The following is a 14371-nucleotide window of genomic DNA, read 5'->3' on the forward strand; positions in this document are numbered from 1 at the left end:
CTAAATAAATTTGTCCATTTATGCAAACTGAATTCGCGTATGTAATTAAGTTCATCATTTCATTGTATGCCACGATATACTGCGTCCGTGTTGCGTAAAATGAGAAAAACAGAAATACAGCATGTGTACAATGTAATAATTGTATTTAACAATTCCGAACAAGTCGTACATTTCTCAATTCGTTATCAGTTATTTACATTGGTTTTTGCCACTACATCATTATTTACGAACCATTCTAGCCAACAAAGGTAGAGTAGCACAGTTCAGTTACATAGGTCTGAGTCCAGGTTATAATACTGTCCATGTTTTGCAGGTCTTCCTGTAACGATAAACTACATTACACACAAACATAACTTACTACATAGTTTAGCCCTGTGAATCTTCAGTATATAAAGTATGCCCTTAGAAATTACCCCTTCCAAAATAAATTGATGCAGTACACAAGATGTTTAATATAATATGGAATAACAGAACACAGTATGATAGAGTACAGTATAATAAACATTCCAGTCAAGGAGAAAGTGCTGGATTAATGCTGTTTATATTTAACTTTTTAAACTCAGTTAAAAAAAACCACAAACATCAACAAAATAGTCACTGAAAACATAATGCTTAAACTGAAAATACAGCTGTAGTTACACCTGCAGCTTTCCTTCCCTGTGCCAGAAACAGGGAATAGGAGAACAAAAAAAGCACCAAATACTGCAGAGAGGGAAAAGGAGATCATATCATTACTTGAGTGAAAAGAGGGAGCACATACACTGTCCCCTCCTCCCCTCTTTCTCTCTCCCTCTCTCTCTCCACTCCTCTGAATGAGCGCTTCTACCTCAGTCACTTCTTTTTTCTTTCTTGAGAGCACCGTGGACAGTACCTAAAACAAGAGGAAAAGAATAATTTTTTAAAAAGTTAGATGACAAATGGAAGCCTTCACTATACTGATTAACTAAAATGCTTTAGTTTTATTGATAGTATTCATAATCAGTATAGTATTCATTTGGGGATCACTCACTAATGAAATTCTGCATATTTTATGCATTGCAATTGTCACAAACACAGAACTGCTACAACTTTAAAAGATCAAAATTTAAAAATGATAAATGCACATTACTATCCTTTGTAAGTGCACAATGTGGTACTTTATATACACTAACTTAGGCATGAACATCATCTCACCATTTGCCTCTTGGCTTAGTTGTCAATCCCACACAAGCAAAGTGGAACCACTCAATGGAACACTAAAGAAAGACAAACGCTAATTAATTCCAGCTAGCAGACAGTATCACAAAAAGAAAAATAATAGGGGGGCACAAGTCAGCCATCAGAGGTGACCTCACATCTGTGTTATCGCAGCCAATCATCTCCCCGTAGGAGACCTGGTGGCACAGACAGTATGTGGGTTCGTTTGGATCCACCGGCATGTCCAGCACATCGGAGGGATGGACGTTCCCGAAATTCACAGACGGTGCACTGAACTCCCCCCTGCCAGGCAAAGGGACATCACCTTATAGTACATGCTTTACTGTTACAGTATATATGCAATCAGTAAGGCTTGAGAACCAGTTTTCATTATTTGTTCATATGATGGCTTTAAGCTGTTAAAACCTTAAAAATACAATGTACAGGCCCAGTAAACTATTTTACTGTTTCCTACCCTAATGTGCCATCGGAGCCAAGTAAATATTTAAATTAAAGGCAAAAAAAAAGATTCATAGCAAAGTGACAGGAGAATTAAAGGGAAATTGCCAAAGAGCAGTTATGAAGACGCAGAAGCAGAATAAAACCTGAATATAAACGTTAATACAAATAAGCCTACGTGTGATTAAGTTTGACTTTCTTTTGTCCATTCTTTGGGCTTCCATCCTCTTCTGGGTTCTTCACTTTCGACCGAGTTCGAGCCACTTTCTTCTCTTTGGGCAACCTTGATTCACCTAACAGAGGCAGTGACATTAGATGAATCAAGCCCACAACTTCTCATTTCTGTATTTAAAAATATATACAAATAAATAACCAAATATGAAGGAAAATTCTTTATAAACATACATTTCCATTACTGCAAAAACCTAACCAATTTATAACAAAGTTACACTGAGAACAATGTGCGAACCCCAAATGACTACGCTAAAAAGCTCTGTATTAAACCTATAATGTCAGATATTAAATATTTAGAGCTGTATACAATGAACAAAAATAAAATGTATCATGCATATATATGACCTCTGCTCTCATTAAAAGCCATACAATTCCCAAACAGAATTGTTAAATCGGTTTCACGAATTCTAGCTTAATCCAGGAAATGTAAAATATCTACAGTAAAGTTCAGTAAAGATATTCTGCAATGTGTGCCCAGATTTCAAAACAAACGTGTATTCTAGCTGATGATAACCCCATATCTTTAGATTGCCAACACCAGCCTAGTGTATATTGGCTTTGGTGGTATTGCTCTTTAAACAGATAGCTCTACTCCTATGTCTAGAACCATTTCTAGTTTATGATGTAGCCATTAAAATAAATGGGCTACAATATAGCAACGCAATATAAAAACACATTCAGAATGAACATGAATCTACCAGTTGTCTGAACTCACTCTTTTTGCCCTTGCTGGAGGTGGAGTCATAGTCAGTGCTCTCAATTTGCTTCTCCTTCAAATCAGCCTCAAAGCGAGCCAGATCTGTGTCCAGCCTCCGGATGTGTTTGTCAACCTTGTTAAACAGAAACACAAAGCACAGTGAAAATGGCACAAGAAGACACTGTAGCTTCTAACAAAATATGCTGACATATCTAAGTATATCACTTATTCTACAAATAATAATCAAAGTCAATTGAAGTATTTTCCCTGTATTCATAGGTCCGTGCTAGTTTTTGATTTGTAAGATATCTGCATGACCAGCCATAACAACCTTAATCACAAAAGGGAAACAAGCTAAACTTGGAGCAACTAATCCCTTTATTCATTTTTTACATTACACCAAATTATGAATGTGAAGTGTAAAATAAGAGACGGGGTTTTGGCATGGCTCCTTTATGTTCTAACTAGGGCTCTGCATCGCTCAATTATTTTCCATACCAGTATCAGAACGATACCTTGATTTCATGCCGGTTCCTGAACAAATTTTACAACTTTTCTATACAATGTTCTTAGAGGTTATTTGATCTTGACAGCTGTTGATTTTATGTCTAGCTTATAAATTGAAGAACGGTCATAGACTACTAAGCACTGGTTGGAAGTCGCTCTGGAAAAGAGCGTCTGCAAAATGCTGTAAATGAAAAAAACAAAAAAATATGAACGTAAAACAATACCTTTTTTAATACCAATATGTTTTTAAATCAATTTACATACCAAATCAATTTTACATCAATTCAACAAGAAGAAGAATACATAAAACGTTACAGCACTAATATTTTATTTAAACAAGTCGTTTTGTTAGCTATTGGTTTGTTACTGGGGGAATCGATCGCGATCATAAAGGGACACAGACTTTTATGTATATTTTACCAGGGCTATCAAGTTTAAACAAAAGTTTGGAGATTGATTACACCTGTTAGGGATGCACTGTGTATCTCGCGGTCAATGCGTGACACTTTGGAGCAATGCCTACCGCTTTCATCGGATCTTGTGCTGCCATTTCCACCTAGTCTGCACTCCGTATGTGCGTGCATCCGTGTAATCTCGTACTTTCAGAGGTATCACAAGCAACTTATTTTGGAATTTACCCAGAAACAACAAATGCACTTTTCTGGCTGACTGGTAGGTGGCTATTAACTCTGTAGTACTCGGGACAGCTATGAACTCGCCGGAAAACTCCACTCTGTATACCTGCGCCACAGTTCCCTAAAGTACACGCCCTTTTCATCAGTAGTTACCAAACTAATATTTTCCTTGTTTTCTCTTTACACAATGAATGTCATTCGTATATATCGTTCTCTATACGGGAGCATATATATAAGGGAGCATACTTGGGCATAAATGAGGGGCATATTCGCAAGACGGACTGGTGCACCTAGTTACAAAATCAGTCGCACTGTCTCCAAAAACGGTCGCAAAATGCGACTAAATTGTCACAGCCTGGAACTCTCGGAGCCACACGTTTGATTTCTTAGGCATTTGTTCCACTACGCGACAAACAAAAACAAGACACACACAAGTAGGTCACAAGTTTGTCTCTGGGCATATGTTTTCGTGTAACGTTGTGTTAGGCAGCCAATCACCAGCGTTTTTAGATCTTTACGCAAGTATGCTGCATACTTATTACCTCACAGGCGCAGTACCACAAAAGTACCGAAGATCGATTCTAACATGTTATGACAGACTGTATCAAATCAGCTCACAACACAACTGGACACAAAAAAGACGTGTGGTGCTGACCATCTCGTAAGTCTGCATGGCCAGTTGCACTTTGTCATCTCCAAACTCCTTGCACTTGCTGTAGGACTGCTGGATTTGCCGCAGGAGTGACACCTTCTGCTCTGAAGACAGAGTCCGCGCATTGGCAGTGTACTCACGTGCCATGGAGTCAATCTGCTCCTTAAGGTCTACGAAAGAACAAAAAGACCAAATAAAATCCATAGTCAGATACCGCACGTCAATACGGAGAGCATCACATAGGACATTTAAGCTGACACAGAAGCTGTATATTTGCAGTACACTGCAATAAGTTATCCTAAAAAATAGAGGACCAATAATACAAAATAGAAAAATATAATGATATAGATCTGATTGATGTTCGGATAATCACCGTACCCTCTGTCCGCTGGTCCAGGTCTCTCATTAACTGGAAATTCCTCTGCAGTTCAAATGGCAGATTTTCTATACCTGTATGCACGAAGATATAACAGTTTTTCAAAACAAATCAACACAAATAACAAATGCGGCCAATTCCACAATCAAAACTGATCATACCTGAGCGAGCAGATACAAATTATACCACAGTAACTTTAACCACGACTTAAAACTGTCATTTTCACTTAGAGTTGTATGAGATGAAAATAAATTACTAATAGTTTAAAGATATGCATATAATGATTTGACAACCTAGCTAATTGTTCATGCTTGTTCTGGCTGCAGGTACCGAGAAAGGGCTCGCAACCTCACGCGCAAGAAAAACATATCACAGTAATACGAATTTATTTATAACATATTAAAATGCAAAATAACGCACAGCCGTAACAGAATTAAAAGGAACTGGTTACAAAAAAAGGCAAATGTTAACTCACTGTCCAAGTAGTGTTCTAAATACATTCCCGCCGCCATCTTGGATAACAAAAACAAGAGAACTTCCGGTCAGGGAACACGCGAGCCAATGGAGGAAGGACGGAGAATGCGGATATGCGAGGAGGGGGCGGGGCCAATCCGGTGGAGGGCGTGTCATACGCTGGGCGCTCGCGCGGTTATCCTACCAGGCAGCATGGCTGGGTTTACTGGGTATGGTTTCATTCCGTCATGGTGCTATCAAGCTCATTTAAAAGGGACGTATTTATTATTTACCTACAGGCAAACTGGTAATGAAGTTTAAAATGCTCTCGTTTCTATTTGGACGCAAAAAAGACCATCAAGCTGAAATGACATAGCACATTACTGGTCATAACTGACCAATACATCAATGCATCACTAAATTACTAAACAGAAAAAAAACGATGACACTGCATTCAGTCACTGTAAATAAAGTGTCCCCAAAACGTTTTTATTGAATGTTTTCTTGATGAACCACTGGTGGTGTGGGAACACAGGACACAACAAAAACACATCTTTATATAAAACATCTTAAGAGGTGGTAAAAAGTCCATGAAGGCGTCACACTTTGAAATCATACTTTTCATGGATCAATGTCATAGGACAGCAGTGCAGTGACAGCTGGCCATCAGAAGCCCCTCTGGTTTTCTGAGATTTTCACCCTGCCAGCGGAGATACTGACTCACTGGTGATCCCAGCTGCAGCAGTACATCCCTGCTTTCCCACTGCTATGCACATCCTATATGCTCTTTACATTTTATAGCAGCCTCTGCAGCTTCCTGAATTTGTTCTTCCCCATTCTGGTCTTTTTCTTCATAAGCCGTTTCCTCTTTTGGTCATCTTTCTTCTCAAACTTGCTCCCCTTCTTTTTCTCCCCCACCCCCTCCTTCTTTGCAGCATTCCCCTCTACTGCCACAGTTTTATGTTGCGTTGTCCCTTCCATTTTCCTTTTCTTCAAGACACGTGTTGGTTTTTCCCGGATGTCTTTTTCCGTGCTCCAATTGGTCTCCTTTTTCTTTTCAGTATCGGGCTTGCTTATTGGCTGCTTTTTGGCCTTGGTCTTTGCAGGTGACTTTCTGGGAGTCTCATTCGAAGGGGCAGGCGTTTCTGTGCCAATGGGCTCGTTGTCAGCCTCTGCAACACACCAGATGGAATGTTTAGATGCGTGTTGGAATGTATTAAGTACGCATTTGCGTGACCCAAAAGTCGTTAAATAATTTTATAGTTCTTGTCTTACCTGCAGTTTTGTTAACAGGCTTCACTGGAATAGTGTTGGAGAATTTCTTCAGTTTTGCCACAAAGAAACCATCCATGTTGTGCGAATGAGGGTAAAATCGGCGTGAAAGACGGAGGGAAGGATGAAACCTGCGCTCTTTAAACCTTAGGAAGGAAAAAGGCCTGTAAATTACATGTTCACGTGGTATGGGTCTAAAGGACAAGTCAGACTCTGCCAGTGTCCCACTCACACCAATAATTGTATCCATCCCTTCCAGAGCTCAGACAGGGCCAGATTGAAAAGACTGTTGCTACTGCTTTACCTGGTGAATCCTTCTTTCCCAAAGTCCAGGCCAGTGGGCACCAGCTTCACGTTCCTCTTCTTCAGTGCATAATCCACCACCCATTCATTCTCCTCCACCTAAAGAAGTGTGAGTGAATTTCATTATTATCAAAATCTATGTCCATATCAGTCAAAGGAATGTGCATGTCCAAAGAACTAAGAGATACCAATATTTGAACAGTGGTTTGCAAATCTATCCTTTTGTGAATACCAGAATTCAGCAATTTCTGAAATGTAGTTACATTGGGGAAATCTTACATGTGAGCTAGCAAAAGATAGAGTGTGAAACAAAACTAACAGGTTTTGTATAAAAAATTAAGACACCACGTCTTTATAAGAAAAATAAAATCATTGAATATCCTGTATTGTCATCATATCAGAAAACACGAAACCTAAAAAAGGTGAAATTGTCAGAATGAGACACTGCTGAAGGGCTGTAACAGTATTTGTTGTGTACTGTTTGGTACATCATTTTTCGTTCAGTACACATCACTAATTAATGCATCTATTGTCATAGGTGGAACCTAAATTCACAAGTAGATGTTCAGTGTGGAAAACATTATTATGCTAATTGTGGCTCTGATTTGGTTACGACCAAAGCTTTAGATCACAATTTAGTTCACAAATTTAATTCATTATAGCTTATAATATTATAGTTCTGCTTTTATCCATCCATCCATCCATTTTCCAAACCGTTTATCCTACTGGGTCACGGGGGGTCCCGGAAGCAATGGGCACGAGGCAGGGAACAACCCAGGATGGGGGGCCAGCCCATCGCAGGGCACACTCACACACCATTCACACACTCACACATGCACACCTACGGATAATTTAGCAACTCCAATTAGCCTCAGCATGTCTTTGGACTGTGGGGGCAAACCGGAGTACCCAGAAGAAACCCCACGACAACATGGGGAGAACATGCAATCTCCACACACATGTGCTCGAGGCGGAGACTCAAACCCAGGTCCCAGAGGTGTGAGGCAACAGTGCTAACCACTGCACCACCATGCCGCCCCAGTTCTGCTTTGCTTATTTGCACATTGTAAAGACAATAAAAAATTATAATCTCTTAAGGTTTGTAATTCAGACATATTTGGATTGCGATTTTACCTAATTTTTGCAATTTTAATAATAAAAAAAATAATAAAAAATTGTTTTTCCGGTTGCAGAAAAACTACACTGAACCGTATATTTTATGTACAGTTACACCCCTAGTTGTAACCTGAGAAAAAGCAGCATGCTGTTCCAGGGAAGATGATGAAAGCCTTGCTCAAGGGCCCATCAGTGACACAGCTCTGCCAGTCATAGGATTTGAACCCACAAGCTTCTGATCACAGGTAGAGTCCTAACCCACAAAGCTACCAACCACTGAAGGATGAAGGGAGGTGCTCTTACTACTTACCGTAATCGAGCAGGTACAATAGACTAGATAACCCCCCGACGGAGAGTCTGCATTGAGGGAATCGATGGCGGACAGTATTAGTTCTTTCTGCAGGTGAGCAGATCGCTGGATATCAGCTTCATCCTGAGGAGATGAGTGAGGGTCATTCTGATCCGGGAACCACATTACTGTGCACGCTGCCATCATCATCCTACGAGTAATATTCTGATATATGTGTTACCTTACTGGTCTTCACAGCTGGATCTTTGGAAATGACTCCAGTGCCAGAGCAGGGGGCATCCAGCAGCACCCGATCGAACCCACCCATCACCTGCCAATCACATGATTTTATTTTTAAAATAAGGGTGGGACATTTCCAGCCATCCAATGGCAAAACACCTATCTATGCAGGAGCTAACCATATTAGAGCGATATATAAAAATGACATTCATTATGTAAACAGAAAACAAGGAAAATATTAGTTTGGTAACTATTGAAGGGCGTGTACTTTAGGGAACTGTCGGCCATCGTAGTTGCAGATGATTGTGTTGGTGACGCCCAGACGATGGAGGTTTCCCATGACGCTCTTCAATCTGTCTGCGTTGGCATCATTTGCCACAATTATGCCCGTGTTCCTCATAAGCTGGGCTGGGACACAAAACATGCAGCTCAATGCGTCCATTCAAATGTCAGACTGCACAAACAGTATGAAATCTTACAAGTCACAGTGGAGCAATTCTTTACAAAACATTCGCCATTCACAGCTGTTTACAGTAATTTGCCTGCAGAGTGAGACACATACCCATATATGTGGTTTTTCCTCCAGGGGCACAGCTCATGTCTAGCACGGACTCCCCCTCCTGGGGGGAAAGTGCCATGACAGGCAAAAAACTAGAAGCACCTTGTAGCATGTAATGACCAGCAAGGTATTCTGGGGTGGCACCTATGACAGACCAAGAAGTCGTGATTAGCACAGTCGAGGTACAATCAGGAGGAAGTGGAAGAAAAATATAAACACTGGAATCGTATTGAGGTTTCAGGAAATATGTAAATACTGACCTATAGGTACTGAGGAGTCAAAGATGACCAGGCCCACCTTAGACCACTTCCCTATTGGATCTAAATTCACACCTCTGTTGATCAGAGCCTGTTTTTAAACAAAGAAAAGTCCAAAACAATTCCTCATTTTCTCAAACATTCAACATCAGTACACCTGATGAAAGAATATACTGGAAGAATATATCTGTCCATAGACCTTCAAGAAGCAAATAACGGAAACGTACATAAAAACATACTTAAGAACTGACAGCAAAGTCTTGATAATATACATAAAATTATTCAAATGCAAAAAAAAAGATCACAACAAGCTGATGTTTACCTGAGCCAAATCCCGCCTCCTCGTCTTGAGGGTATTGGTCCGAATTGTGACAGGTCGCTGGATCTCATTGGCCTCCAGGAAATCAATCAACTACATAAAAGAAACAGAAACAACAATTATTTTCAGTTATAGCCGAATATCATCTATGAAACTCACATCATTCGTAAAAATCAGCCTTAAAATCAAGACGGGCACACCAAGTGTATGTCCCAGACTGAGCTCTCTACGCACACCCTTACGTCATATCATATACACAGGGAGGGGCTTGTTGTTTCAGGTGGCCCACTCAAAAATTACTTATGAGGACACATGGGATAGGAGAGGAGGTGGGTTCAAGTAACTAGAGGGGCTGGGACCAAGTTGCTTAAACCAACCTTCCCTAAAATCTCATTGGTTACGTATCTGAATCAATCATTTTTTTGTTCTGCCCCTCGGAACATTTTTATGCAAGTAAAACTCCCATGAGTGCAGCAAACACCAGCACTAACCAAACATGTTTGGAGCATTAATTGATTTCTGGACGGTCTTAAACCAATAATTTCTTTACACAAAATATGATCCATTTACCTCAGACAATGGGAAAATGTCAAGGAGCTTCTCTATAAGAAACCAATTGTAGCTGTAATATGTGCAAAGGTCCTTCTTCAAAAGAGAGAGATACTCCGCCCTCTCCTTCCCCTCTTCCCTTTTGTCTGCAAAGTCGGAGAGGACATCAACGTTGTCCTTTATGCGCTGATGGATGCTCTGCAGATCTATGGGCATGGCTTCTAAAAGGAAATCAAGAATGAAACACAGATGAATGTGAAGCAACACAAGGTACAAAAACTAGTAAAACAACAATATGCTGTACATCATACAAAAAAAGCTCTGAAGTGAAATTAATGACACAAGGTGGAAAGAAAATTGTGCAATAACGACAAAGGTTGTGCAGATTCAACACTGACCCTCTTTTTCCCGCTGCTCAGCTCCAGGCAGCTTGAATCTGTCCATCTCATCGAAGTTGGCCTGGACAGTGTCATCTTCATCCTCCCCCTCACTCCCACTCTCCTCTCGCTCCTCATCGCTCTCCTGTTCCATGGCTTCTTCCAGTTTCTTCTGCTTCTTTGCGGCACGCTCGATGGGGAGCAGCTGGATTTCACAGAGAAAGAGCAGTGTCAATAAATGAATGTAACCAAACGGTAAGGTGTCAGACACATCACATGTACCTCTTCTCCATCGCTCCCATCTTCATCTTTCTCGCCGTCATCCATAGCACCATAGTCATCAACCATTTCTTCATCATCATCATCATCATCACTCTGCCCTGCTTTATCAAAACCATCTCCAGCTTCCTGTCCTGACTCCTCGTTCTCCTCCTCTTCCCACTGGCTGTCGCTGTCATCTCCGTTGTCATCAACAGAACGCTTCCTCTTCGCTGGTTTCAACCACACGCTGTTTTCATCGGTAAACCCTAACAGGGGGAAAGAAGAAAACCGTAACGTCTATAGAATTTATCTGAGCTACTGCAATAGGTAACCAGCATCTCCAATTAACCATCTGCCCATTAGAGTCCAAAATAATATATTCAAACAAATCATGCGTGAAAAATTACCATCAACAAATAAAGAATACAAATATAGAGAATCACATACCTTTCTCTGCAAGCTTCTCCACAGTCTCTTTCGGCTTCTGAGAAACCTTTGCTCTCTTTAAAGCACTACACAAAAAGTATGACCATTGCTCAGACAATGTATATTCTCATCAAACTTTTGAAATTCCATGCATGAGAAGTACTGATATGCTTTCTGCCAAGGTTATCTTGATGTTTACTTGTGGATTCCAGTTTTAATTTTCCATCATAACCTTCATTATGGTCGGTTGTTTGCCATTGGCTAATTGCCCGTTAAATTCTTACCGTCTTCTGCCTCGGCTGGACAATCGCTTAGGCTCTCTCTCCTCTGAAAGAACACAAACATTCCCAATGTTTGCAGCTTTTCAGTTTGAAATAAAAGAATAATATATGAATCAAAGTTTTATTTGTCATATACAGTTATATTCAGTACAATGTGTAGTGCTAAACTCCAAGTCTGTAACTGGAGGAGACATAAGTTTCAAGAGACAAAACATTAAACAATAATCAGAAATATCCATAGTGTCGTAACAGATGGCAGTTCAAAGAGTTATGTGAGTAATAAGTCATATTTATAAATGCTGTACAGAGTACATGTAGGGGGGCGGCATGGTGGTGCAGTGGTTAGCACTGTCGCCTCACACCTCTGGGACCCCCCAACAGTCCAGAAACATGCTGAGGCTAATTGGACTTGCTAAATTGCCCATAGGTGTGAGAGTGAATGGTGGGTGAGTGTGCCCTGCGATGGGCTGGCCCCCCATCCTGGGTTGTTTCCTGCCTCGTGCCCATTGCTTCCGGGATAGGCTCCGGACCCCCCGCGACCCAGTAGGATAAGCGGTTTGGAAAATGGATGGATGGAGTACATGTAGGCTGGACATGTATATGTTTAGTGGGCTGCAGTGGAACACAAGTTAAACCTTACAAAGTATAGATAATTAAAGACATTATTTATAATATGAACGTCAGGAAAGAGCCTCCGCAATCATACCATCTACTAAGAACTTTGCGACCTCAGTCTCTGCCCCCTTCTGCTTCCTGGCCTTCCGACCCGGCCCTCGCTTCACCTTATTGGTGGGATCCAATTTTCTGCCCATGCTAAATACGTTGTTCTGTCTGTAAAACAATTACATAATGGGTTGGTGCACTTTGCTGCAATTGAAACGGTAATTAGATACAGTAGATATACAGACATATGTGCTGCACAACCAAATTGCTCCAACTTGCACATCACGGATAAAAATGATGACAGAACTGATTATATTCATTCGCAGACCACTTTTAAAATTAATTTGTATGGCAGATTATATTACATCTTTGCTGGCTAATACTAATGCTATAAATACCCATTTAGCCTACTTTTATTACTTATAAAAGTAATAAAATTATAATCTCGTTGACATCACGAACACCTCCAAAAACTGAACCGGTCACAGGATCTACATGAACTGTTAACTAGCTTGCAGGTTATCTAAGTTATTAAATGATTTACAGATGTATACTGCAGATGACAAGAGAAACATACTTATTTACATTGAAGAAAAAAGTAGTGGCCAAACGTGTGGAAATATATCAAAAGTCAAATGCTGAGCGAAACTAGTTTTTAATCAAAAATACTTATTCCACGTATCATTTCATTAAGCACGATGCTATACATACACTACACGCGTAGGTATAATAAAGACTTACTCTTATCTTTTTCCTTCCACTTCTATTAACTCCGCTTTTTGTTGTTTCTCCTCAGTCTGTTTAAACTGATCGCTACAACCATGCGCATTAAACGCACATGCACATCTCCAACACACGTTTGTTCCCGGAAGACTAAAGCGCATGAATCACGTGTTTCCTGCGACGGCTGCGCGCTGACGTCATACCAAGATCTGCTAATGCATGCGCACACTGGTTTTGCGTGTACGTCATTATTTGATCTATTTAGAATTTCTTGTCCGAGTTGCCCCTGTGACAAAATTTAAACATGGCGGCTTAAACAGTCAACAGTAATTCTATTTTTATAAATCTTTAAAAATGTTTATTTTGTTAAATATATTAATATTAATTGTAATTGCACGTGTTCGATTTAGGGAATACCATATCGTGACCGTAAACAGTATCCTAGCATGTGATATTAGATTTTTACCAGACTTGTTAGTATCTTTGGTTTGTTTGTAGTTTGTTTGCCTCTCGAAAAAATAATATCGCTATGAATGTACTAAAATATTTTATAAAGCTTTCATTGTGGTTTGACTAGTTCGTGTTTCTTGTTTGTTTGTCTCTCGGAAAAAATAATCTCACTCAAAAACTGCTAATATATAAAGCAACAACACCCAGCCGCATGTTCATGGAGGCAGCCATGTTTGTTCCGAGATGTATCTGTGGACGTGTTGCTACTGAGGTTTGTACTTAATCAACTGATACAAACCCAAATAAATTAAATATTCCGATACTGTTTTAGTATCTTCTGAATCCTCTTAGTATTTTCAGAATATTTCATTTATTTGTGTTTGTATACTTTATTTACACTGTGTGTACAATCTTTACACCTTTGTCTTACACTATATGTCTGTCTTGCTGCTATATGCACCAGAATTTCCCCCTGGGATCAATGACGTTAATCTTAATCTTGAGGTCCAAAGGGTATGCAGTCCATGATCGAAGTGCAGTGATTACAGCCGTGAGGCCCTTTGAGGAGGAGTTCTGCTGCTTCGATGTGCCGCAGGAGCTGCATAGTGCCGAGGGCTGCAACTTTGAGGTGTAGGTGTTTGGAAAGGTTTGCAAGCTGCTGGACATTGTGAAGACCTGCCCCTCCTCCCTTCACCCTCAGAGTCGGACCCCTGAAGTAGCTCAGAACAAGGATGTGTCAGAGGGAGGTACACCAGGAGGCTTGGGGGCTGTGGTGCACCAGCCATAGTGACAACGCCCACTTGAGGCACTTTGTCTTGGATTTGTGGGTCGCTGGGAACGGCTGACCACTTGGGTGGGGTAAGTGTGATGCTGATAAATCGGCATTATTGATCATCCAGATTAAAAGCATGCTTTGTGCCACATGTACATATCACATATGTGTAATCATGTTATTTCATTAGTGAGTGTTGTGTAAATTGTCAGCTTCCCCTTTATGTTGCTGCTAGTTGTCTCTGGCAGTGCACTGTCAATAAAATCAAAACCTGAATTTCTTTTGTGAAGAGCTCTTTTATATAATCATAACTCACCAGCCATAC

General features: G+C 40.4%; 2 protein-coding genes across 4 annotated transcripts; both read right to left on the bottom strand.

The window, feature by feature from the left end:
- Window positions 1-126: 126 nt before the first annotated feature.
- ing4 (inhibitor of growth family, member 4) lies at window positions 127-5314 on the bottom strand. 3 transcript variants are annotated; one of them, XM_049024913.1, is made up of 8 exons: window positions 5212-5314; window positions 4739-4810; window positions 4364-4530; window positions 2585-2699; window positions 1834-1928; window positions 1335-1478; window positions 1174-1235; window positions 127-871 (listed from the first exon to the last, which is right to left on the bottom strand). In XM_049024913.1, the coding sequence occupies exons 1-8, from the start codon at window positions 5246-5248 to the stop codon at window positions 832-834; spliced, it is 732 nt and encodes a 243-aa protein (XP_048880870.1). In that variant the 5' UTR covers window positions 5249-5314; the 3' UTR covers window positions 127-831. The 3 variants fall into 3 exon arrangements, with proteins under 3 accessions (XP_048880870.1, XP_048880869.1, XP_048880871.1); XM_049024912.1 differs by having other exon boundaries at window positions 1335-1479; window positions 1814-1928; XM_049024914.1 differs by lacking the exon at window positions 5212-5314 and adding an exon at window positions 4898-5035 and having other exon boundaries at window positions 1335-1479; window positions 1814-1928.
- A 328-nt stretch (window positions 5315-5642) lies between these two features.
- Window positions 5643-12993, bottom strand: nop2 (NOP2 nucleolar protein homolog (yeast)). Its single transcript, XM_049024911.1, has 16 exons — window positions 12843-12993; window positions 12145-12269; window positions 11442-11484; window positions 11179-11243; window positions 10753-10997; window positions 10492-10675; window positions 10115-10314; window positions 9548-9637; window positions 9229-9316; window positions 8972-9112; window positions 8678-8817; window positions 8411-8500; window positions 8191-8313; window positions 6766-6863; window positions 6465-6607; window positions 5643-6361 (listed from the first exon to the last, which is right to left on the bottom strand). Exons 2-16 carry the CDS (start codon window positions 12248-12250, stop codon window positions 5985-5987), a joined length of 2133 nt encoding a protein of 710 aa, XP_048880868.1. The 5' UTR covers window positions 12251-12269; window positions 12843-12993; the 3' UTR covers window positions 5643-5984.
- Between the last annotated feature and the right edge of the window lie 1378 nt (window positions 12994-14371).

This window comes from Brienomyrus brachyistius, chromosome 9 (genome assembly GCF_023856365.1).
Source record: "Brienomyrus brachyistius isolate T26 chromosome 9, BBRACH_0.4, whole genome shotgun sequence".
Classification (NCBI taxonomy): Eukaryota; Metazoa; Chordata; class Actinopteri; order Osteoglossiformes; family Mormyridae; genus Brienomyrus; species Brienomyrus brachyistius.

Excerpts from the sequence above, each read along its gene's own strand:
- ing4 (XM_049024912.1), bottom strand. The coding sequence starts at position 5,248 with ATGGCGGCGGGAATGTATTTAGAACACTACTTGGACA. Across the intron at positions 4,811-5,211 it reads TTTAGAACACTACTTGGACA|GTATAGAAAATCTGCCATTT; the intron begins GTGAGTTAACAT and ends TCGTGCATACAG. Across the intron at positions 4,531-4,738 it reads CCTGGACCAGCGGACAGAGG|ACCTTAAGGAGCAGATTGAC; the intron begins GTACGGTGATTA and ends GTTCTTTCGTAG.
- nop2 (XM_049024911.1), bottom strand. The coding sequence starts at position 12,250 with ATGGGCAGAAAATTGGATCCCACCAATAAGGTGAAGCGAGGGCCGGGT. Across the intron at positions 10,676-10,752 it reads ATGGGAGCGATGGAGAAGAG|CTGCTCCCCATCGAGCGTGC; the intron begins GTACATGTGATG and ends TGTGAAATCCAG. Across the intron at positions 8,501-8,677 it reads ATGGCCGACAGTTCCCTAAA|GTGATGGGTGGGTTCGATCG; the intron begins GTACACGCCCTT and ends TGTGATTGGCAG.